The following is a 26,433-nucleotide window of genomic DNA, read 5'->3' as shown; positions in this document are numbered from 1 at the left end:
AAACAGAAGTCATATCAAATCAGAAACAGAACAGATCAGACATATCAAATCAGAAACGGAATCGTACAGAAATCAGAAATTCAGATCATATCGGAACAGAACAGAATCGTATCAGAATCATATCATACAGATCAGATCAATTCATATCGTACGGAAATCAGAATCAGATTTGCTTACAGAACAGATATTGAAATCAGAACCATATCAAATCAGATATCAGATATTATTTAATTCATAGCTAAATGCCCTGACACTGACGGAATCTCTACGGATTCCGGCCCCTTATACCTCCCTTCCCAGACACTGACTGAATCTCATAGGATCCAGGCCCTTTATGCCTCCCTTTGTGCTCACGGCACCAGAACAGATGTGCTTATAGCACCAGAACAGAATTCATCGGATCCGGAATAGAACTGATTTCAGAATTTCAGATTGAGCTCATTTCAGATTTCCCAGACACTAACTGAATCTCATAGGATCCAGGCCCCTTATAACTCCATTTTTATAGCATATACAGATAGCATATCAATTCAGAAGAAATCCGGACAAATCAGAAATCAGACAAAAATCGGGCAGCACAACGACAGTATACGGAATTTACACAATTTTTTCCTGAAAATAACAATTTACCAAATTTGCACAGAATATAGATAACAACATTTCAGAACATTTATTCTACTGCACAGACAATTTTCAATTTCACAGAAAAATCCAGTCGACTAAAAACACCGTCGAATCAAAAATACCCGGACAAAAATCTTCAAAAAATAACCAAAATGTGCACACTCGGCACGTTAACAACATACAGAAAGTTACGCGGTAAAAACTGAACCAATCGAAAGATACGGACGAAAATCACTAACGGAAACAAAAATCCAGACAGAAAATACCGCCAAACACAACGGTTCTGAAAATTGAGAAAGGCAGAATGTGCCTTACCTTGCGTACAACAATATCCTGAACAGTCTCGTCGGACGAAAACAGCTCCGCGTCACCCAAAAATCCACTTTTCCAAAATTTCTCTCGACTTTCTCTCTCCTCAAGATATTTTTAATTTTTATAAAATTTTCTCTCTCTTCAAAATGTCTGATTTCAGCTTTAAAAAACTCAGATCGGCCCGGCCGATCGCCAGATCGTCCCGGGACGATCAGACCAATTTTGATCGTCCTGGACGGTTCCCAGAACTATTTTCCGGCCGATATTTTGAACAGTGCCAATCGGCCTGGCCGATGCCTCGATCGGCCTGGACGATGCCTACAGAAAAACACCTGGAACAAATCTAGGCAAATTCTGGAGCAAATTCTCAACTGATCGTCCCAGGACAATCCCAGATCGTCCTGGACGATCCTGGAGCAGATTTTGATATTACACAAAGCATCTCAGGTAGGTCTCCAAGCTTCTGTTGATCACTTTCATTTGGTCATCCGTCTGTGGGTGGTAGGCAATGCTACTCTTCAAAACTGTCCCCTGTAATTTGAACAACTCCCTCCAAAAATAGTTGAGGAACACCTTATCTCTATCTGATACTATCGCCATTAGCACTTCATGCAATCTGACAACCTTTCTGATAAAAGCTGAAGCCATTGTCACCGTGGTGTATGGATATCGGAGGGAAATGAAATGAGCATACTTGCTTAACCTATCCACCACTAGAATCATCGTGAAACCCTCTGAACGGGGCAGCCCATCTATGAAGTACATGGATATCTCCTCCCATACTTGTCCCGGTAAAACCAATAGCTGTAGTAGTCCTCCTGGCGACATAGCCATGCATTTGTTCCTCTAACAAATCTCACACTTGGCTACTACCATCTTATCTACAACTCTGTATCCCCTTCTAATAAAGCTCTGAAGCTAACCTCATTTATGTCTTCTGCACCTCTAAATGACCCCCAATAGAACTTCCATAAAACTCCTGAAGTAAGTTTGGAATGTGGATTGAGGCCTGGAGCATCATGAACCTCCCCTGATACGCAGCCTATCCCCCTTCAATGAGTACCCTAGGTGGCCACCCCCTTCCGTAAGTAAATATGTCCTAATCTTTCCCAATCCTTCATCCCTAGCGCTCTCCTCCCTAATGGCCTCCCAATCCAACATCAAAGGAACAGATACTACCACTGTCTATAGCTCCCCCATATATCTATACAAGGCATCTGCTGCCTTGTTCTCCCCTCTTAGCATGTACTGTATTTCAAAATCATATCCCAACAATTTGGGAAGCCACCTTTCATGCTCTTCAGTCACTATCCGTTGCTCCAACAAGTACTTCAAGCTCCTCTAATCTATTCTAACAATGAAATGCCTACCTAACATGTAGGGTCACAACTTCTAGATGGCTAAGACGATGGCCATCAACTCCCTCTCATAGATTTATTTCAGCCTAACTCTGGCTGTCAACACCTGGCCGAATTAGGCAATGGGTCGATGATTCTGCATGAGTACTGCCCCCAGTCCGTATACTGAAGCATCTGTCTTCACAATGAAGGCCTAGATGAAGTCTGGTAAAGCTAAGACTAGTACAATAATCATAACCTTCTTTAGTCTCTCAAGTGTTGCTGTGGCTACCTCTCCCTATAAGAATCTATCTTTCTTTAGCTGCTCTATTAGTGGCCACGTGACAGAAAGTACATAACAGAACAGAAAAAATAATCATGACTATGCAAAAATCAAAAGTACAAAATACCTATAACTTCAAATCAGATCCTGAACGGCTAGTCCAAAACTTTCTTCCCTTTTTCAAATCCTGAAAATCATGAAGATAACCACAGTGAGCTAACAGCTCAGCAAGATCACACTAGTCGATCTAAATTCTCAGATTCTTACATTCAAAATACATCACAAAAGCTTTAAAAAAATAGTTTATTCAAACAACCGTACAAAATTCAGATAATTGTACATAAATCATATAATCAGACAGAATGTAGATATTCGTACATAATAAAAATCAAATAGATTTCAGATATTCATACAGAACAAATAATCAGATGGAAATCAAATAACATATATAGAAGAACTGAATAAAATTCGTATCGTATAAATCACATTTCAGATCAGATTTCAAATCACATTTTAATTCACATTTTCCTAACCCAGATAGAATCTCAAAGGATTTTGGCGCCTTATGCCTCCCTTTCCTAACACAGACATAATCTTAAAGAATTCTGGCCCCTTATGGCTCCCTTTGTGCTTGCAGCACCAGAATATATCAGATATACAGAGTTATCAGATCAGAGTTCATTTTCATATTCCAGAACACAAACAAAATCTAAAAGAATTCTGACCCCTTATGCCTCCCTTCCCTGACACAGACAGAATCTCGAAAGATTCTAGTCCCTTATAACTCCCTTCTGATATCATTCAAATCAAGTCAAATATCAAATCATCACATCATAACAAATACGAAAAAATTGAGCTTAAAATTTCACCTTTTCGTATAGGTGCAAACAACAGAAAATGAATGAATAAAAAATGAACAATTTCAAAAAATTACCAAATTACCAGAGATCTTATAAAATAACATTTCAAATCTTTTATTGTACCGAAGCAATATTTTTCGATGTCCAGATAATTTTCTATTCAATAAAACCTCACAGATTTCAAAATACCCGGTGCAAAATTTTCAGAAAATACACAAAACGTGCAAAATCATAATCTCTACAACATACCAAAAGTTAGGCGATAAAAGTTTTACCGGTGCAAAATTATACCCGTTTTTCGCTAACGGAAACAAAATTTTAATCAAAATATTTGTTAAAAATCACATTTCTGAAAATTGAGAAAGGCATAATGTGTCTTACCTTAAGTCGATTAACTTTCCCAACTACGGCGACAGATGAAAACCGACCGAAGACATCCAAAACACGAATTTTCTCCCTTTTTCCTCCTCTTTCTCTCTCCTCTTTCTCTCTCATCAAAACGAAATAAATCGGGCTTAAAAATATATTTACCATCATCCCGATGATGTTTTTTGTTCGTCCCGGGACGATCTCCTTTGTATACTGATCATGCAGACGATAATTGATTTTCGTCCCAGGATGATGGGCTCTGGCAAAAAAATTTGTTCAGTTCGCCCAGACGAACTTATGGTTCGTACAAACAAACCTGCACTTTACTCAGTTCGTAGTTCGTACAGACTAACCATACAGATTTTCAAAACTTTTTTCAGTTCATACAGACGGTTCGTACGTACTAACTGAGCAAAAATTTTTTTTAATAAAATAACTTGAAAGTTTAAGGGCGACAGCGTTCAGGAGGAAGCCCGATGGCGTCCGGGCAGAAGTTCAGCTGACGGGGAATGATCCGACAAAGGTATGGCAGAAGTCCGCAGGCGTCCGTGCAAAAGTTTAGCTGACGGGTAATGGTCCGACAAATGTCAGGCGTAAGTCCGACAAATGCCGGGCGGAAGTCCGACGACGCTTGACTGCTAGGTGGAAGTCCGGAGGCGGTCGGCGGTGATCCTACGAAGGTCGGGCTGAATTTTAGAGGTGTTAGGCGGTCGGGTGGAAGTCCGGCAACGGACGGAGGTCGGCGGCCGGGTGGTGGTCCGATGACGGTCTGGCTGAAGTCTGGTGGCGGTCGGCGGTCGAATGGAAGTCAATCGGCAGCCGGGTGTAAGTTCAGGCGGCAAGGCAGTGGTCCAACGATGGTCGAGCTGAAGTCCGACGACAGCCGACGACCTGGTGGAAGTCCGACGGCGGCCGGTGGCTAAGTGATAGTTCTGCAGCAATGTGGTTTGGCTTAAGTCCAGCGACGGTCGGTAGCCGGGCGGTAGTGCTTGAGCTCTTGAAACTTCAGAGCTCTCTTCAATCTCTAATCAAAGGTCATCCTCATATAGAGAGTGAGGGTTTATTTATAAATTTTCATGAGTGGCACAACCCATAAATATAGATAAGATCTGGGGTAGGTTTGGAGTGCTCCATCGGATGACCCATATTGATTCCCCCGATCATAAGGCATTTATCGGACATTTGAATGTCTTAATGATATCAGAATTTGATGATCTTGGGCTCGTTGGATTCATCTCGTCGAGTCGCTTGATTATACTATAAGCATATCACGTTTGTAAACCGTTTGGTAATCCAAATTGTAGTTTCAACCTTCCAAAAGCGCTTCTAGTCTTTGATTTGGACCCACTTGAGCTTGGATTGAGTCGAATTTGGTGTCATTGGATTTGTATTTTTAAGATGATCAGTTCGACTATAAGTTTGCTAAAATCGGAGTTCGGATGATCCCAATTTAAATTTCGGCGGTTTTCAATTTGATTTTGCCTCAAGATTCGTTCACGATCAGAATGATTTTTTTTTAACATATCAAATATATTATTGAATAATTATTTAATATATCTATGAATAGTGATGCATTCTTACCCGATCCTTCTACTCTTGTTGGTTAAAACCGCAAACTTCCGCAGCGCAAGTGAGAGCAACGGTGTATATTGATGATGAGGTGGTTTGCTGAGGCAAAATCCGCCATTAATAACCATCTCTACGGCAGGGAACGCGGTTACGAACCAGTGCGCGAGTCGAGTAGCGGCATCAAACGCACGTCGCACGATCCTCTCGCCGAGGCCAAGCTCCGGCCCCAAAATATCCAAAAATTGGGAAATTTCTTCCTCGATATCATCCTATGTTTTTCTGAACAATTTTAGAAACAAATCCCTCGATAATGAAGAGCAAATTTTCATCTCTCTACGGGGCCTTAATGGATCCCCTACTGTAGATATGCGAGCTATAGAACGACGAGCCCACCCTTGTTTTTCCTTCGCCTCTTCCTCTTCCTCTTCCAGTCATGGAAAACCAGCCTTCTTCATCCTTCGTCGCCGCCTTCACTCTCCTTACTTGGTTTTTCCTTACAATTTTGCTAGCGTCGCCTGCGATTGCCCGATCCATTCCCAAAAATACTGAGTTGGGAAATGGAAACGAGAAGAAGGCTGCTGTGGAGTGTGAGGGACGGTGGATCCACATCCGGGAACTGCCGGCGCGGTTCAACACTGAGCTCCTCCAAGGGTGCAATTCATTTCCTATATTCACTGACGACTTCTGCCCCTTCCTCGCTAACCACGGTCTCGGCCCCCGTACCCACAACCGTTCTCTTTCTTGGTACCGCACCGACTCCCACTATCTGGAACCCTTCTTCCACCACCGCCTTCTCGAATACCCATGTCTCACCGCCAACCCCGCCCGCGCAGATGCCGTCTTCCTCCCTTATTACGCATCCCTTGACGCCCTTCCATACCTTTACTCCCCAGATTTCTACAACGATTCGGCCCAGCACGGACTGAACCTGCAGCGCTTTCTTGTTAATGAAAATAATCCCCAGATCTGGGCTCGCCGATCAGGCCACGACCATTTCCTTGTGATGGCGCGCCCAGCCTGGGATTTCTCCCAGGACCCAGACATCTACCCTCCTTCCTGGGGCACCTCCATCCTCCACCTCCCGGCCTTTCTCAACCTCACTGCCCTCACATTTGAATCCCGCCCGGACTCGTGGCAGGAGCACGCCATCCCCCATCCAACCTCCTTTCATCCGGCCAGTCTCGATCGACTCGAATCCTGGCTTGACCGCGCTCGCCGCTCCCGTCGCCCCAAGCTCATGCTCTTCGCCGGTGGCGGCGGCGGCGGGGGACCCAACATCCGCGGCAGCATCCGCGCCGAATGCGAGAACCGCACCGATCTCTGTGAGGTTGTCGATTGCTCCGATGGCGCCTGCTCACACGACCCGATTCGCTACATGTTGCCAATGCTCCGCTCGAGGTTCTGCCTTCAGCCACCCGGCGATACGCCAGCTCGACGCTCCACCTTCGACGCCATTCTTGCCGGCTGCATCCCGGTCTTCTTCGAGGAGCTCTCGGCGAGGCGGCAGTACGGATGGCATCTCCCGCCGGACAAGTATGAGACGTTCTCGTTGTTTATTCCAAAGGAGGATGTTGTGTACGGCGGCGTCCACGTCACCGACGTCCTCGAGGCGATTAACGATGAGAAAGTAAGGCGAATGCGGCGGCGAGTATTGGAGCTTGCGCCCGGTGTGATGTACCGCCGACATGGAAGCTCGGCTGGTCTCCGCGCCAGGAAGGATGCCTTTGATCTCGCCATAGACGGCGTGCTCCGCCGCATCAAGCTGCGGAGCCGACCGGTCGGCCTCGCCGAGCCGCTTCTGTTCGATGAAGAGAAAGATGATGTCGACTCTTGATGGACGGCTTGGATTGAACATTTATGTTTATCAGGTTTTCTTCTGTTCTTTACTGTTGTTTATTTATATTTATTTTTCTTTTACTAACTTATGTTAAATATAGGGCAGTGTTAAATCTAGAAACTTCCGTTTTTCCTTTTTTTTTTTTTTTAATTCTCCTATATGGGTTTCTTGATCTAGATTTTTCTAAAAACTAAACTAGGTATACAGGGGCGGAGCCAGGATTTTGTTCATGTGGGGGCACAAAATATTGAAGTTAAAAAAAAAACCCTCAACCTTTTTCATCCGGGCTTGGGACCAGCATTGGCGGTTTTAAAATTTTTTTTTTTAAAAACATTAGATTCATTATAAAAACATAAAATATATAGTAAAGCAAAAAACTTACAATTGAGAACATAGTCTTGATATTCTTCTTCTATGTTATCTATAATTTCTCCCGCCGAGTCTTCATTTTTTGAAATCGTTGTACAATCAAGTAGGTCAATTAAGTCAAACTCACACACACACCACATATGCAAAACTTAAACTCAAGATCTCTTGGTTGGTAGCTAAAGCTCACAACCAACAGATCATGGTTAATTACATTTGTAGGTTGTTTCATCAAGCTATCATTGATAGTACTCTACTTTTTTGGGTGGTAGTTTAGGGGATTCAGACATGAACATCGTAGGGAGGATAGTAATGCTTTATTGATTTACTTTTATGATTTTTTTTTTTGTGCTTTAGCTTCAAATGGCTTTTATGATGGTTACTGTCTTGATTTTAAGCTATTGATTTTTTTACTAAATCATTTGAAATGACTTTTACACTTCGTTTCATTTCTTCTTGGTTTGGTGATAGTTCTTATATTCACCATCTACATTGTATTACTATTGTGGGTTTCATTTGAATAGATTTATTCCTTCTACTGTATACCATCATTTATGCGGATAGTAACTATTTTGACTTTACACGGCTCATTTTGGTCTGTTGGTTAGGAGCTTAGGTTACCAACTAATAGATCTTGGGTTCGAGTCTTGTGTATGTAATGTGTGTGTGAGTTTGTCTTAATTAACCTAACTATAAAAAAAAACTATTTTGACTTTCTAAGAAACATTATTTTCTTGAATTTTGTGGTTATTTCAACTTGCTTGCTTATGTTAGCACATTCTCATTTATCTTTTGGTTTGTTTGGCTATTTGGATGTTATTTTTGGCTTTAAAAGTTAGCTTTGGAGGCATTTTTATGCTCTCTTCATTTGGGCTTTTTTTGCAGTTCATATGATTGATCAGATATCTTATTATATTTTTTTGAGAATAATGAGGGTCGTGTCATTCATTAATCAAAGAAAGAATATAGAAGTCGCATAAAATATGAAATTTTCATAAGTGTACAAAATGGCGATAACTGTTAAATGTTGTTAACAAAATAGATGACTATAACCAAAATTAAAGCAAATCATTGAAGGCAACCATATTGATTTCAATCACAAAATGGCGGTAACTGCTAAATGTTGTTAACAAAATAGATGACTATAACCAAAATTAAAGCAAATCATTGAAGGCAACCCTATTAATTTCAATCACAAAATACTAATTTGGAGATCTAATGTATTCATGGATGGTTTAAAAATTGAGGCACAAGCGGTGCACTTAGTTTAGTCTTATATGGCAATTGAAAAGATTGCCCACCAAAAAATAAAACTATAGCAGATCAGGAAAAAGAAGAGAAAAAAGCCTGATATGGCAAGAGCATAACAACCACCATAATTTTTAACAAATATTTTGCAGGTATCTCAAATGCCCGAGAACAACCCAATAGGAACTACCATTGGAGGATAAACAAAACATTCCAACATCAAAGCATGTTAAATGATGAATTGTAGGCATCGACAGAGCCCCCAAAACATAATAGCAGATGTTGCCATAAAGGAATAAATGAAAATTTTCATCACCTGCGATTAGTAAGCACAACCATACTGATATAATAGAGAGACGACAATATTTTCCAAAATAAAGGGCTACGGCAAGTGAAATATGCAATAGGATGGTAAAAAGAAATAGCATCATCATATCAAAGAGAGAGCACAAAAGGTGTACATCTATTGAAATATAACTTTAAAATGCAATCTAGAAGCTCTCTGTTGAAATTTACTTCTCTGTTCGTTAGTTGAATGGCAAAAAGGTTCTTAGTAATCAAAAGATTAGCATTATCTCATTGTTAGTAAAGATTTTTCAAATTCATTTTTATTCATCAATAATGAGCCGTAATATGGGTGACAAATAGAAAGAACTTCTTAGTAATCTTATAGGAAAAGCTTTTCACATGGACTAAAACTTGAGAGAAGTTATAGTCCTTTTGAAGGGAAAAAAAACTTCCTTAAGGAATGTATCTCTTAAGAATGGCAAGAGAGAGGGGGCATTCAAAGAAGAGATGAGAGTGACTTTCATTCTGTGTTAAAGAAAACATAGAGTTGATTAATATTAATGCCTCTATCAGACATTGCATCTTTAATTTTCAATCCCCTTATTAGGATCTTTCAGGCTATCATGAAATATTTAATAGTACATCCTTTATACCAACATATCTTCTCAAACTCACTTCAAGCAAATATGCATGAAGGTTAGAATAAAATATTTTATAGGAAAAGGTGATTTTGTCCATCCAATAGCAAGTGTCAAGAGAGTTCCAAATGGGGTTGTACATAATGCTATTTCTATAGCAAATACTCTCAATCCTCATCTCGTCTGAAAATGAAAAGGATGGTATGGAGAGCAGAGGAGAGATTCTAAGTCACATTCAACAAGACATCATTAAGTCTAGTCAAATAAGAAAAGCCTAACTAGTCTAAAAATGAGAAATCGAAAGTTTCATATAGCGAACTCCCACTTAACCAAAGGCCATAAAAAAGAAATAAATTAGTTTGAGTAGAGATCTTGAAAGTAAGCCAGTTATGAATTTTTTAGGGATTTATGAAAGGTGGATGCATTGTTGGAAGATTTGCACCATAGAAACCCAAAAACATTGAAATGCCATGATGAGGTAAGAGTCCAAATTATAAAATCTCTAAATAATTTTGGCCTTACACATTTTACTCAAAATATCCAAGGAAGATATAAACAACCCTTATCCTTAGGCTTGGTGGGAGTACAATAGGATATAGTGTAAAACATTTTTTGTTCACCATTTATGCAATAAATTATTTAGTAATGACAATCTTTTTCCTTAAACTTTTTTGAAGAGTGATACAATGGGACCAAAAATAATTGTAGTTACATATGGTGGATCTAATAAGTTGGAATCCACTCAAAAGATAGAAGTTTTTTATTTCCATCCTTTGAACCACTTATATTTTGTTTATAGTTTTAGGATAGTCATATTCTTTGAGTTTAAAAGAGGAAAGGGAGCTGCCTAGACTGTCACAAGGAAGAAGCTTATTGGAGACACTTATTTCATCTCAAATTTGAAGTCTAGTATATATAGATCCACAATGTCGGAGAAGCAAATGGCATATTTTTCTAAATTGACACATAGGCCAAATATGTTATGGAAATTATCTAGAATAGTATTTAGACATCTACATGAATAAGGTGAGAAACTTGATAGTTATGTTTTGTAATACTTATGAAAGGACCTTAGCCATAATGCAACTCCATTAGCCAAAAAAAGCTATCCATAATAACAGTAAAGAGGAAAGGAGATAGGGACATCCCTATTTGAGGCCAAAACAATATGGATAGTATCCCTTAAGCTCACTACTGTTGACTACAAAAAAAGTAAACATTAATGTTGTATGCCTTGATCCAACCAACAAATGTTTTAGGAAATCCCAAGCTCTCAATCTATTGTAGAGATATTGTCTATTAACATTATAAAAAGCCTTTTTGAGGTTAATCTTAGTGCAAAAGTATTTGGAATTGTTGGATGAGTTAAAATCTTATAAGTTATTCATTAGCATTGATAACATTGTCTGTAATATCTCTATCAAGAGTGAAGGCCGATTATGCAAGTTGGATGAGTTTAGAGAGAAGCAGTTTAATTCTATCAACATAGAGTTTGGCAATAACTTTATATAAGATTTTATATAAGAAGATGGGCTGATAGTCATTAAGTGCTTGAGCATGGGCACTTTTAGCTATAAGAGTATGGTTGAATGCTTAACACCATTAGGAAGCTTAACAGAGGAGAAGAAGTATTGAATGGCCTCAAGAAATGGAAGGCCATTGATGGGCCAGTTTTCATTGAAAATTTTCTATGTAAAACCATCCAATTCAGCCAGTTTTCCATCTCCAATATCAAAGAGAGCAAATAATTTCATCATTATAGAAGGTGTGATTACCCCACTACAATCATGAGTAGAAAGCTTATGCTGAACAAAAGGATCTTTATTAGAGGAAGAAAGTTACTTAACTATTAAGGAGATTAAAAATTATGTGATGGCTTCATTAGTAATATCATCCTGCAAATGTAAAGGGATAAGAGGAGTAGAAATCTCTTGATAAAATTTTAATCTCTCTAATTTTGATTCTTTGGTTGAGAAATTTGATGTCATCCTTCCCTTTAGAATCTCCATTTTAGCTTGGGAGAGGTGCCCATCGAAATGAGAATAGGAGAATGATCAAAAGAGAGAGGCTCAAAACATTACAGTACAAAAGGGGAAATTATTAAATTTATATGATATTACATAAAGCTCTATCAAACAAATATCTAGTAGGGTTGTCCATCTGTTGATTGAATTTTCAAGAAATCTAGAGTTAAGAGTATAAAAGTTAAAATTAGCCAATTTGCAAAGGAAATGTAAGTGCCAGCTGCCTTTTTTACGACAATTCTTACACAATTTAAACCCACCAAAATCAACCATGGATCAGTGTTAGAGGAACAAATGTTGTTGATTGATTCCTAAAGAGACTTTCTTTTCATTTCATGGATCTAATTTGTTGTATAAGCAAAGCAAACCAAAAAATTGGTAGAAGTTCATAAAATCAATCATACAGGAACAAACTAGGGTTCATCCATGAATAAATTAGGAGTGGACAACAAGAGATGAAAATTTATTTTTTAGTATTATTGTAACACTTTAGCCTAGCTAGTTCTTGTAATATGTTTCCCTCGAATATGGCTTTTAGTTTCACCATAATTGGAAGCATAAAAAGATTCATAAGGCAACTTGGACTTTGGATTTTTTGGGGCATTTTGAGGTTATGTTTGGGATGGCTTTCTTACTGTTTCTTAAAGTTGCTTTTTAGTATAAAATTTTTTAATTTTTTTACTAAAAAGCTGCTTTAAGAAGCAGTGAGAAAGCCGTTCCAAACAAAGCCTAAGGCGAACGGATCGCATGGGAAGGGTTTTACTTCTTCAACCAATGAGCCATTGACTCGATCCTCATTGTTGGAAAGTCAAAGTCAAGGGGGGAAGAAATCAAAATGAGACTTAGAACTTGATCTTGTGTGGTCACATGATTACATGCAATGTGGTCCATTATTAATTCAATTAAAAATAGTGAGACGCCAACATTAGGAGTGTAAACGAATTGAGTTGAATTGAATATATGTTTGATCAAATTAACTTTCTTTTGTTCTTATTGATCTTCTGCTCATTTATAAATAAATAAACGCATTTATAAAAGCTATTACTCAGCATTTTAAAAAATTTATAAATTAGAGCTAATTTTGAAAGCTCAAGCTTAACTCAATTGTTGAGCTATATTTTTTAATTTTAAATTAAAAATTTTAGTTTTTTTTTTATTTGACATGCTTATGAGTTAAGTCAATTGAGCTCAAGTTTATTTAATATAAGAGCTCAAGTATAATTGTATAAGCTCTAGCTTCTACTTGTGGCTCAATAAATTCAAATTGTGAGCTCATTAATAAGCCAAGCTATTTGTGGCTCAATAAATTCGAATTGTGAGCTCATTAATAAGCCAAACTCTGACTGACTCCCCTCACTAACACCTTGACCAAAACTCTATTATTTTTTTAGCTTTTAAAATTTAAACAATTATAAAATTCCTTTAAAAATCTGAAGTTCCCCTTAACAAGAAGATTAAGAGTGCAGGGTTCGAACATAGAATCGTTTGATTTTATGACTGTGTGAACGATAGAAATATAGTGATGAAGAGTAACTGTATTTTTATTATTCACAGTAATAAAATCAAATGATTCTCTATGTCTAAACTCTAAACGTAATAATTTCTTATCAACGGCAAATTATTACGTCCAATCACCCGACATTCTGACGTCCGGACATCCAATTCAGACGCTCCACGTCACCCAAATATATTGAGACCCGATGTATTTTGGTGATATGACGTGTTTTAATTGATGTCTGGATGAATCCGGACACCGGACGTAATAATTTGCCCTTATCAACAAGCCTGATGCATTGTTACGCCGTTTCCGAATAAAAAAATCACTTTTTTGCATTGATATTACAATAGTGAAACACTTTACCAAAAATATAATAAATATTTGAATGAGAGCCGTAACCTCTAAGCCATTTAACTGTTTCTCTATCAAAAAAAACTGCATACAGTCAAATAATCCTTTTCTTTTTTTCGGAAAAAAAAAGGACCCGTCAAAATTTGGATATATTTTCAGTTAAAAGATATTATGAATTTCCAGAAACCCATCGGGCCAGCAATTACGGACCGCGGGTCAAAATAGGGGTGACCGGTTCGGACGGGGCATCTTCCTCCACCTCTTACGCAACGAACCGGCCGGTTCAACCACCGTCCCAAAGCCTACGCCGGCGCAACCCCGACCACGTCGAGCAGTGGATTCCATCACGGCGGCGCAAAGGAGACCGCCAACAGCAACGCAGTCTTTCGCCCCGCCACTTCCAATGGATCCGGAGGAATCGGGACCTGGGGACTCTAGAATAGAATCTGGGGTGAAATGGCCGTCTTCGTCGATCGAAAGCGGTAGATACTCGCACTTACGCAGGTGCCTTGAGAGCTCACCGTCATTCATCATCAATTTCTTCACCTAAGCGGGTAAGAAGAAAAGTGAGATTAAAAAGAAAATGAAACTATTTTTCTCATATTCGATTGCATTACCTTGCAGGAAAGGGAACAATACAGAAAACTCTCTTGAAGTGGTCGGTCACACGAGCGGCATCCGTTGCCGGAGCCACGGAAGGGACGACTCTGCGCCCTCTGTTTCAAAAACGCCACCTTTGAACTGTTCGTCGTGTAGGACTGAAATACAAAATTGTAATCAATATAACAGTTGATCTTCAAGTTCGTCAATTCCTTTTTGTGCTTCTTCTGAGTGAAGTTCCTTACTTTACCTGAACCAATGACATGTCGATGAGCTTCTCCAAATCCTCCACCCGAACGACATCGTGGTACACATATCTTCGAATCTTTCACAGGTAATTAAAGAAAGTTTGCAGGATTGAGAGGAAATTAAGCAAGCGAAAGAACCAAAGGGCTCGGCGATGGTTTTCGTCAGTCGCACCTGGAGGAGTCGGTGGGAGCGGTGAGGGAGAATGCAATGGGGGCAGAAGCCGAAGCAGCAATCAAGGCATAGGATGTTCTTCTCGTTCTTCTTGACCCCCTCGTGGTGCGCGCACGGGCTGAAGAACTTCTCCGCAAGTAACTTCTCTAGCCAACTCGGCATTTCCGAATAGGAACCCATTTCTGTTCCAAACAGAACTTCACAGAGTTAATCGTTGTAAAGAAAAAAAAAAGTAGAAATCTCAAGTAAAGAAAAAAATTAAAAAAAAAAAAGCAAAGCAGACCGTCGTCCTTGTTTTGGTGAAGCTTTGAATTCTGAAGATGAAGAAGAGTTAAGGATAGGGGAAAAAAGTGGTTCTCCTCATTTTCTACTACATGGAAGAAAAGGACGGGAGCGAGGGAGAAGAAGCGACAGTGTAAGGGACCTGTTCTTCGTGTTGCAAAAAACGAAGCAGGAGAAGGCAAGCCACGCATTAATGGAGATAAGTAAGCAAATCAAACGGGGAAGGAGAGAGATTTTAGGAGGGAAACTGATGGATGACCTCAACTCGGCTTGAAAATCCAACCGTCGGTTCTGCTTTAACAAATGTGTTAAAAAGGTTGATGGAAGGTTGAAACATTATTTCGGGAAAGAAAATTGTTGGTGTAAATTACAACGGAACCATAAAGAAAGGGGGAAAACATGAAGTTGGATATACTTTAATTCAATAAGAATTTAAATTCATTTCAAGTCAAAATGCAACACTCTGATTTCATGGCGCCATTAGATTTTAGATTGCAAAATACTTAGTTATTAATTTTAGAAAAAAAAAATTAAAATAATTATTGTTATATTTTATAGTTTTATATTATATAAAAAATTGCATCATAATATTAATATAATATCATTTTACACAATTTTTTATGAACTTTTTTCTTTTCTAAGCATCATGATTGATATGCGAGAACAGAGGAAGAAAGGGAACAGATAGAGAGAATAGAAAGAATAAAGATAACTTTCTCATTGAATTGAAATGCAGCAGTACAAGTGTATAAATAGAAATACAAAGCATGGTACTTAAATAAATTACAAAGAAACCCTTAACACGTGACGTGTCATGTGGTCTAATATGCCCCCGCAAATTGAGCATTCAGTATTTGAATGGTCAATTTGTTTCGAAGATCTTAGAAGCGAGCTGTCGCCAGGGGTTTTGTAAGAATGTCTGCGATTTGGTCGTTAGAGCTAATATGTTCGACGGTGAGAGAGTCGTTGTTGATGTGTTGCCGTATGAAGTGGTAGTCGATTTCGATGTGTTTTGTTCGAGCGTGGAACACCGAATTGTTGGCTAAAGCGATAGCCGAGGTGTTGTCACAGTGAATTTTGGTTGGAGAATTTTTTGGGAATATGAATGTCCTCGGTCAAACGACGAAGCCACAAGACGTCTGATGTGACTGTAGATAGTGCGTGATATTCGGCTTCAGTGGACGACTTAGCAACTGTGGCTTGATTCCTGACTGACCAAGAGATGAGCGTGTCACCGAGGAAAGTACATAACCCTGAGATGGACTTTCTGTCGAGTGTGTTTGAAGCCCAATCCGCATCGACATAGGTTCTTAGTTGCAGATTTCCTATGGTAATGGGTAAGCCAAATTTGATGGTTCCTTTGATGTACCTAAGTAGGCGTTTGAGGTCGATGAAGTTGCTGACTGTAGTAGCGTGCATGTGTTGACAGATGTGGTTGGTAGCAAAGGCTATATCCTGGCGATTAATGGATACTTACTAGAGATATCCAGCCAGTTTGCGGTACAGGTGTTGATCGTGAAAAGGTTCTTCTTTTGCTGGTGTTGACGTGCATTTTTGGGTGATTGACGTAGGAGTGGAGCTGCAGTCTTCTAATCTGGATTGCTGTAGGATTTGTAATGCGTAGTGTTCCTAATGGAGAAAGTAACCGAAAGGTGTGTTGAGGATTTGTATGCCAAGGAACAGCGATACATTCCCTAGTTGCTTCAGATCAAATTGCGAATGAAGTTGTTGGAGAAGAAGTTGGAGCATTGCTTGATCATTCCTGTAAGTAGGATTTCATCAACGTAAGAGAAAATAGAGTTTAATTTGATCACGATGAAAGATGAGAAGCGAGGGATCAGAGCGACTGAACCCGAATCCGAATTTTTGAAGAAAGTTCGTAAGCTTCTGAAACCATTGCCGCGGAGCCTGTTTTAAGCCGTAGAGTGATTTATGAAGTTTGCAAACGTGATCTGGATGTTGAGGATCGATGAAGCCAGGCAGTTGTCTCATGTAAACTGTGTCGTGCAGATTGCCGTGGAGAAAAGCATTTGAAATGTCTAGTTGGAGAACTTGCCATTGATGATGAAGTGCAATAGTTAGAAGAGCACGAATAGTAGGCATTTTTGCCATCAGATTGAAGGTCTCTTTGTAGTTGACACTAAGTGTTTGGTTAAATCCTTGAGCTACCAATCGTGCCTTGTAACGATCAATATGGCCATTCTGTTGAAGTTTGGTCTTGAAAGTCCACCGGTAGCCAAGTATTTGATCAGTCGCGGGCTTTGGAACGAGAGACCAAGTCACTTGTTTGTGGAGTATCAAGATCTCATTGTCCATCGCAGCCTGTCATTGTGGAGATTTGGACGCCTGTGTATAGCTTGTAGGTGTGGAGGTTGGAGAGACGGTGGCCGAGAGATCGAATATTTGTTTTGGTTTGTGAATACCATATTTGGCGTGAGTTTGCATATGGTGACCGTGTTGTACAAATGGTGTGGTGTTTGGGTGTGACTGAAAGGATGAGTTATCCCGGATGTGTGCAGTGGAGTGTTGAGTTGAGATTGGCTGGTGATGTTGGATATTGGTGGAGGAGGGTGCTATGGCACGTTGGATAGAAGTAGGGGTGAAAAGTGACGGAGGTAGGTAACTTGAACTGGGGGAGACAGAGATGGCTGAAGAACTAAGGGGCTGATTGTAGGGAAATATGTGTTCTTGGAAGGTAACGTGACGAGATATTTAATTTTTGTTTGTAGTAAGGTTGAGGCCATCTATAGCCTTTGTGTTGAGAAGAGTAACTAAGAAGAATGCACGGTTGGGATTTTGGGGAGAGCTTGTCGGGGACGTAAGGACGAAGCCACGGGAAGCATAGAGAGCCAAAGGTGCGAAGGTGATCATAGTTGGGCTGTTTTCCTTGAAGCTTAGTATAGGGAATTTGATTATGTATAGCCTTGGATGGCAACCTGTTGATAAGATAGTTTGAGGTGTAAACAGCTTCAGTCCAAATTTTTTGTGGAAGATTGGATTCAAGAAGGAGGGTACGGGTGAGTTCAAGTTAGTGTCGATGCTTGCGTTTGGAGAGCCCATTTTTCTCCGGGGTGTGAGGGCATGGCTAATGTGATGTGTAATCCCGTGAGATGTGAGGAAGGTTTTGAATTGTGTGCTTGTGAATTCGCCGCCGTCGTCTGATCGAAAGAATTTGGGTGTGGTGTTGAACTGGTTCTTGACTAAAGAACAAAAATGTGTAAATTTGGAGTAACTTTGATCTTTAGAGTGCATGAGGTAGAGCCAAGTGAATATGGTAAAGTCATCAATAAAAACTACATAATATGAAAATCCATTAAGAGACTGCTGCGGTGCCGGCCCCCAAACATCTGAATGAATTAAATAAAATGCATGATGAGAATTTGTAGTGCTTTTATTAAATGGGAGTTTATGGCTTTTAGCCATATTACAAGAAGTACATGAGAACTTCGTATTTAGACACGCCAGGTTGGGTATGTATTGTCGGACTTGTGTTAGAAACCGTATAGAAGGATGCCCGAGGAGAACGTGCCAAAGATGAGTAGAGGAGGCGGTAGCACTTAGAGCTTGCATTTCGTTAGAGGGGGCAGTCCGTAGGTGGTAGAGCCTGTTATGCCGACGACCATGAAGAAGAGGATGATGGTCCTGAAGATCCTCAATCACAAAGCCATTAGCATAAAAAAGAATAGAAACAGGATTGTCAGATGTTAGCTTAGAAATAGAAATGAGATTATGGGTGAGGGCCGGAACATGTAATAAATTTTGCAAACGAAGCTTACGAGCCGAGTCGAGTAGAGGAAGGATTCCCTAGCCCGCGTTGTGAATGGGCAAGGAAGCTCCATTAGCCACGGAGATCGTGTCAGCCCCTTGGTATGGTGCGCTTTGGTGTAAATTGGAGAGGTCCAGGGTGAGATGGGCAGATGTAACACCCCAGGCATCCATAGTGAAATCGTACAGACGGATCGTCCCGACTGCTCCAGGTTCGTACAGACGAAAATAGCAGATTTCTTCACAAATTTCTTCAGTTCGTCCAGTACTAAATCCAGTTCGTACAGACGAACTGCTCTAAAAAAAATCAGCTTTTTGAAGGGTTTTACAGCAGAGGCCCCAGAATCAAGAACCCAATCATTGGTCAGGTTCGGAGATTATTGTGTAGAGAAAGTGCGCGAGGATGACGGGGTGGTAGGTGCGTATTTGGGGTTGTTCCTGTGTCAGAAATTGAGAGCTATGTGCCCTAATTTTTCGCATATCTGACAGGTTGGCCGATCGGTAGAGCCCGGAATAGGAGGTGGTCTAGTATTGAGCGGTTGTTGAGTTCGATTGAAATTGGTGCGATTCTTGGATTGATGATATTGACTTCTGCTAGTATTCGATCTTGAGGAGTTCGCATAGAGAGCTGTGTGATTTGAGGTTGTCATAGCATATCGCTGGGATTCTTGTTGAATGTTGATCTCTTTGCTGCACAAAAGAGAATGCATCGTGTCCAGATCGATGGGATTGAGGGAGGTGCGGATAGCTGTTTTGAAGGGGTTGTAGGTGGATGGTAAGCCGTTGAGAATGTAGAGGATGATGTCCTCCGTATCAATTATTGAGCCTGAAGCCGCAATGCCATCAACGAAGGTTTTGATTTGCATTAGGTACTGCTGCATAGATGAGTTCCTCATCTGGATGTTGTGAAGCTCGTTCTTGAGCTGTATGACTCTAGAGCGGTTTGTTGGTTGTAGTCTTCTTTCAAGAATGTCCCATACTTCATAGGCGGTGGTGGAGGTAAGAACATAGGGAAGAATGGTGGAGGAGATGGTAGAGTAGAGGACCGAAATCAGATTTTGGTCAGTGAGGTTCCATTTGAAGTAGTCGGATCCGGTGACGTCGGTCGGACGCGGAGTTTCGCCGGTGAGGTGTCCGGCGAAGCCATTCACCGAGAAGTGTTGGAGGAACTGTATACGCCATATAGGATAGTTCTCGGAGGAGAGAGGGGTGGGGACAAGGTTCTTGAGATTTGTAATCAAGAACTTAAGAGAAGCAGGAATTGCAAAATCAGGTGTGTTACTGGAGTTTGGAAGAAGAGAGGAGTTGTGACGTGAGGTTCCTGATTCTTGATCTGCCATGGACAGAACCGTGCTCTGATACCATGCGAGAACAGAGGAAGAAAGGGAACAGACAGGGAGAATGGAAAGAATAAAGATAACTTTCTCATTGAATTGAAATGTAGCGGTACAAGTGTATAAATAGAAATACAAAGCAAGGTACTTAAGTAAATTACAAAGAAACCCTTAACACATGACGTGTCATGTGGTCTAATATGATACTCATCAAAAATTGTTTTGATTTTACATGAATCTCCATGTGTATCCAAGTTAAAAATTTTCAAAATTAAATTACGGATCATCTAAACTCCAATTTAAACAAAATTATAGTTAAACTGAATGTCTCAAAAAGATGAACCGCGTGATACCAAATCAATCCAAATTGAGCCCAAATAGATTCAAATCGAGAATCTAAAGCACATTTGGATGTTCAAAGCATGAATTGAATGATTAAATGATATCTAAATATAGCATGCTTATAAATGAATTGAGCGGCTCGATGAGACGAATCCAACGAGCCCAATATCATTTAATTCTAACATCATTAAGGCACGTAAATACTTGAAAAATGCTTTATGATTGAAGGGATCAATATATGCCATCTGATGAAACACTCGGCATTTACCACCGATCATCTCCATAGACACGAGGCATGCCACTTACAAAAATCTATAAATAGACCCACACTCTTTATATGAAGGGAATCTTTTGGCTAAAGATTGGAAAGAGCTTTAGCACCACTGTCTGTGACCCTCTGTTGACCATTGTCGGACCGCCACTCAGCCGCCGACTATAGTCGGACCATAGCTCGATCGCCGACCACGATCAGGCTTTTGCCCAACTATCGTCAGACCAGCATTGGGCCGCCAACTGTTGTAGGACTTCTGACATGTCACCGACTGTCGTCAAACTTCCACCTTATCGCTAACCACCTTCAGAGTCGCCGAACCATCGCCAGACCTCCAATTGCTACCAGACTTCTACATCATTATCTCATTATCGCTCGAGCGCCGTCAGATTTCCTCCCAACCACCGCCATACTTCCGCTCAACTCTCTAGAATATTGTAATCTCACCATCTCTACCTCAAGGGACTAATCAACATTTGTAATTCACTCAAATTTAGTGAAATCTTCTCACCTAAGCAAGGCCCATTGTTATTTCCCTCTTCAGAGTTTAACACATAAAAAAGAATTTTTGTTTTATTGCTCTCTCTCTCTCTCTTTCTCTCTCTCTCTCTCTCTCTCTCTCTCTCTCTCTCTCTCTCTCTCTCTCTCTTAAATCACATATTTGTGCGCTATATATTTGTGTATCACTAGGATGAAAAATTCACTCATTCTATTGCCGCGAATATTCTAGCCGCAACAATAATCATGATTTTGAAACAAGAATAATATTCTAAAAATACATCAACATTCACCTTCAAATCAAGAAATTTATCATTTTTACCTTATCTCAATTAAAGAAATAGCAATCTCAAGGGCATTTGATGTAACTCATCATACTACAGACTAAGATTACTTAGTAATACTTTGACAAATAAATAATAACTTATATTTTGAGAAATTAAATTAAAAAATATCAACTAGCTTAAAATAATAAGTTTTAATTAATTAATTAATTAATTTTTTATTATTAATATTAAATTAGCATGCGAATATATAAGCCTCTACACCAACTTTTTTTTTTTTTTTTTAAAAGGCAGTTATGATGAAATCCAAAAACTTAACCCTTTGATTAAGGCCTAAGCCATGCCATTACTCTCTTTCTCCCCGAGCGTAGAGGCTTTCCACAGACAACCTTGCCATTATAACAACGATCACAGCGATCATGTCCCCCATTTCGGTCTATCGTCAAGTCGCAAGGTCCTTTGTGCCCTCTTTCTTTCCCTGAAAACTGCCAAATCTGTCCGAGAAAAACAAGTTCAGTATGTGCTGTGAAGCACAAAGAGAAAAAAAAAAACTCATCTTTCGCAACCATTCATGTAGCCAACTTCATATACTTACTATATTTTATTTATTTTGGTGTTAAATAAAGAGAACCTCAGCTTGATTGGCTTAGAAAAAACGGTTTCAGGAATAAAACCATATACTATAAGAATTTCAGCTACATCTTGATCTGTTGAAAGGTTTGACTATTAATCAAAAGATTTAGTTGAAAGGTTTGACTATCGATCAAAAAGTCTCGAATTCAAAGCTTGGGTATGGATATATCTATACTATTATTATAAAATCGAGTTGAGTTTCCACCCATATCAAATATTGGCATTTCATTTTAGGGAAATTTACATACATATCACTTTATAACATCCTATTTACATATCTAACACCTAAAACTTTAATATTACATGCATGCTACCCTATATTATTTTAATATCAAATATACCACTTATAATTCTTTCATACCACTCATATATTTTATTTCTACCACTCATATTTGATATGAAAATGAACTATGGGTGGTATGTATGTAATATTAAAGTTTCATGTGTTAAATATGTAATTAGATTAGTATAAAGTGGTATGTATGTAAATCTCTCTTCATTTTATCTCTTCAAATATTATCTTGTCCGTTCATTATCTTATAAATAATTAACAAATTTAAAAATATCTATACTAATCTAATTTTAGTGTTTAATTCTAACTATTATATTAATTATTTTATTACTATCAAAATAAATATTTTAATCCAAATTATTATAAATTTTAATTTTACATTAAAGGTGGCACCATTTCAAGTTTCATCTAGGTGGTCATGTATTTATTGTCATTTAAAAGTATAAAATTTATGATTTTCATTTAATGTAATAAATTGTATGTTACAATAATAAATCCTCCCCTCTCCTCTTTGACTCCTAGTCTCTTTCCCGCATTTGTGATTATTCTCCTCAACTCATGATCTCTTCAACTACCGTAACACATTTTCTCTTCAACATCTAACTCTTGGCTTCTTCGTCGCCCGAATGATGAGTTGTTGAGGCTCCTCCTCTTCCCGCATTCTTCTTCTCATCCTTAACATTTATATATGATGTGCAGAAGAGTAGATAGGGACGTCGCATCGCATATCCGAGGTGCCAAATGGTGCTCAAGCCATGCCGCCTAACCGAACATGCACCATCAAACCATATGCCAAAGTCTGCTATCAATGACAAAGAGCAATAAATCTTCTTCTTAAATTGAGTTTCAACTGAATTAATGGAAGATCAGTTAAGGTGATAATGATTCAATTGAAGATCTCATAAAGGTTATGTTTGTGAGTTTAACATAAGTTTTCCTTTTAGAGATTGATTTTAAAAAATTTTGTGAAAAAAGCTTGTCTTTGAAAGTTAAATTGTTGGATTTAGCTTTAAGAAGAAGGTAGATCTGAGCGTTTTGGTCATGTTTTCATTAAAAAGAATTAATTAAGTAATTTAATGTTTCATAAATAGAGTAAGCGCGCAATTTAATGTTTCATAAATATGAGCAATTAAAAAATTAAAAAAGAATTAATTAAACAATTTAATGCCCCTTAGAAACACATCATATTAAAATTTATTGTTCCCTCTTATTAAGGTTTCATAAACATGAGTAATAAAAAAATTAAAGATCTCACAAAACAAGGGACTTTTGAAAAAGTTTTTTTCGTCTGAGTGCTCTGGGATATTTTGGCGATTCTAGGGTTCTCAGGCTTGCTCTCCGCACCGCCCTCGTTCCTCCGATCGGGAGAGGTTAATCCTCTCCCTGATGGAGACCAACGAATTCCCCCCTCTTCCAAACACATCGATTCTGGGTCCGATTCCAGCGTCTCATGTATTTAAATGAGAGCCAATTGTTGCATTTAATTGTATTTATTTTTATGTTCAACTAGGGTTAATTAATTAATTTGTTGTCATTATTTTTTAATTAATATCTATCCTAGCAATTAATAATATAATTCATATTGTGTATTTTAAATGAAGGGGCCATCATTAGTGATTGTGAAATAGATGAGATATAATTTGAATCAAATTATATGAGAAAAAAATATAAGGTAGGTATTTGGTATTAGTGGATTACTTAACAAATGGGAGAGAGAGAGATGGTAGAAAAGCAAATGATGAGAGGAAATAAGTGTTTGACATTATCCACTTATTTCTTGAGAGAGAAATTTTCCCCCTAAAGCATTCCCTCAAGAGGCAAAAAGCTCCTTTTTTTCTCTCTCTCTCTCTTAAAGTAAATAAGTGAATGATAATGACATGAGTCGTTGTATATATTTAGGTTTCATTTTAGACGTATTTCTTACTAATTTACTTTTCAGACTACAACAACAATTTTATTTAGCGATGAGATATAATTCAAGTTGGGCTTGAAGTGGAGGAATGCATAGGAATGTATAGTGACTTTAGCCTTAGAGATAGGATACGAGTCATTTGTGAGCTTTCTATTTTGTCACATAAATTATTTATATTGTCTTATTATATTTATTGGATGGTTGGTGAATGCATTCCAATTCAAGTAAAGTACACTTGTTCGAAAGTAAAGCACGTACACTTGTTTAGGGTGCATATCTTTTAATAATTAATTTCACAACTATGTAGAGAAACATTTGCTTTAGCGTCCAAATGACTATCTAAGAAGAGAGATATTGGATGTATAACAGATTGTTACCGGGTTGAAGAAGATTAATAGATGAATTTATACAGGGACTTTAGACTTTCATTCAAGTTGCATCTCAACTGTCTTCCTTTAAGTTCGATGGAATGTTTCGATGTTCATGTTTGAAGCAAAAAAATTAAGCATTCCTCAAGCCCGGTGATGTGAATGTTGATTTATATCATATGGGATTTGTTCCAGACTACTGGATTTGGACCTCACATGACGAGTACGAGCCACATAGATATAATCATACTGGTCCATCCATAGCTTTTGAAATATTTCAAATGAGTAGACCGTATGAAGAACTTATTTTTGATGTAGCATGTCCTAATTTAAGGACTAGTGTGAAAGAGCCACCAAATACAGAAATCAAAAAATTCTTTGAGTTACTACATGCATCTCAAAAACTAAAATATTTCTGATTCTGAATAGTTTTTTGTAATTTAAAATTGTAGTTTATGTAATTTATTATTATTGAAATATAGTTTTTATAATATTTCTGAGTAGTTTTTGTACTTGTAGAATTATATTTTTTTGAAACATACCATTCTTATAATGTCTCTTGTCAAATCTATTCTGAATGTTAATCATTATATTATTATATATTCTATAATTCCTTATGTTTGTAATTCATTATTGTGTATTTTATAATTCTATCATTTCTTTATGTTTTTTATATGTTACAAAGCTATACTAATTGTTTCTTTTAATGCAAATGACTTCATGTGATGATCCTCCTCGTAGATCCTTCACCTCACTTCAAAGTTTTCTCAAAAAAAAAAAAGTTGACTGTTGAACCTAGATAGCCTGATGAAAGTGAGGGGCAGATATCAGTTCCACCATTATACCATCACCACCATCACCCAGGAGTCAACAGCAGCCCCCCAGTACTGAGCAGGGTGGACCCATATTATTAACTAGATCCAATGCAGCCAAAACACGATGCACCATCTACACCAGCAGAGGCTGGTGCTAGAGATCCTACAGCTGCAGCAGATAAGCGTCAATACATTGAATCTGAGGGAAATACGTAAGTTCAATCTATTTTGTTAAGTTTATAGTAATTTGATATATTATATGTTATTGAGAAAAAAATTAACCTGCAACTTCAATCCTCCAAGGCCACCTACCCACAAGATTCAGAATATCATAAATAGCAAATAGGATGCTCCTTATATATCTTGGAAGAAGATCCCAAAGGAAGTTAGGGATATGTAATTTAGAGAATTTTAGGTATACTTATTTGTCATGAATTAAAATATTTGATTTAATTTGTATTAATATTTTTTATTATATCTATATTTTTTTATAGAAAAATTTTAGGCGGTTGCATGAGCATAGCACAAGGATCAGAACAAATTTTGAAATGAGATGATCGACCGTCTTAGGAACATATTCACGAACATTAGAAAGTCCGGGCAACATCCAATATGGATTAAAGAGGGCATATGGGCAGATCTGAGTAGAGCTTGGGCGAGCCCTGAGTTCACAAAAATAAGAGAGCAAAATAAGCAGAATAAAGCATCTAATTGTGGGGGTTTAGGAAGCTCCCTTCATACTGGTGGATATGTTTCTCATGCGAAACATAGACGATGATTGGTAAAAAGCTTTCCCAATTAGTTTAATAAATAATTTTGGTATATTATTTTAAATTATATTCTTTATTTTTAAACAGAGTTTCTTTGGCTAGGGAGCCGACACCAATTTGGAGTTCGCATACAAGGGAACTTCGCCCACATTCAAGCTGGCCATCATGGGTTTGATGAAAAGGCTAAAAAGTTTTCTGTGAATGAGTAATAATTTTTTAGGCGAAATTTTTGGAATAGAAATT

General features: G+C 38.4%; 2 protein-coding genes across 2 annotated transcripts; one reads left to right on the top strand and one right to left on the bottom strand.

Annotated features, from left to right (window-relative positions):
- Positions 1 to 5,403: 5,403 nt before the first annotated feature.
- Positions 5,404 to 13,923, top strand: LOC110093757 (probable xyloglucan galactosyltransferase GT19). The gene is made up of 2 exons (XM_020818737.2): positions 5,404 to 7,222; positions 13,788 to 13,923. Exon 1 carries the CDS (start codon positions 5,788 to 5,790, stop codon positions 7,186 to 7,188), a length of 1,401 nt encoding a protein of 466 aa, XP_020674396.1. The 5' UTR covers positions 5,404 to 5,787; the 3' UTR covers positions 7,189 to 7,222; positions 13,788 to 13,923.
- LOC110093759 lies at positions 13,821 to 15,290 on the bottom strand. Its single transcript, XM_028698241.1, has 4 exons — positions 14,625 to 15,290; positions 14,455 to 14,529; positions 14,222 to 14,362; positions 13,821 to 14,150 (listed from the first exon to the last, which is right to left on the bottom strand). The coding sequence occupies exons 1-4, from the start codon at positions 14,802 to 14,804 to the stop codon at positions 13,821 to 13,823; spliced, it is 726 nt and encodes a 241-aa protein (XP_028554074.1). The 5' UTR covers positions 14,805 to 15,290.
- Positions 15,291 to 26,433: the final 11,143 nt, after the last annotated feature.

Source organism: Dendrobium catenatum, unplaced genomic scaffold, assembly GCF_001605985.2.
Source record: "Dendrobium catenatum unplaced genomic scaffold, ASM160598v2 fragScaff_scaffold_1056, whole genome shotgun sequence".
NCBI lineage: Eukaryota > Viridiplantae > Streptophyta > Magnoliopsida > Asparagales > Orchidaceae > Dendrobium > Dendrobium catenatum.
This window is presented reverse-complemented; position numbering and strand designations above follow the sequence as displayed.

Bases quoted from the DNA above. Each gene is read 5' to 3' on its own strand.
- LOC110093757 (XM_020818737.2), top strand. From the start codon at position 5,788: ATGGAAAACCAGCCTTCTTCATCCTTCGTCGCCGCCTTCACTCTCCTT.
- LOC110093759 (XM_028698241.1), bottom strand. From the start codon at position 14,804: ATGGGTTCCTATTCGGAAATGCCGAGTTGGCTAGAGAAGTTACTTGCG. The intron at 14,530-14,624 runs GTGCGACTGACG...TACCTGTGAAAG, and splicing joins GCTCCCACCGACTCCTCCAG to ATTCGAAGATATGTGTACCA. The intron at 14,363-14,454 runs GTAAAGTAAGGA...TTTGTATTTCAG, and splicing joins TCGACATGTCATTGGTTCAG to TCCTACACGACGAACAGTTC.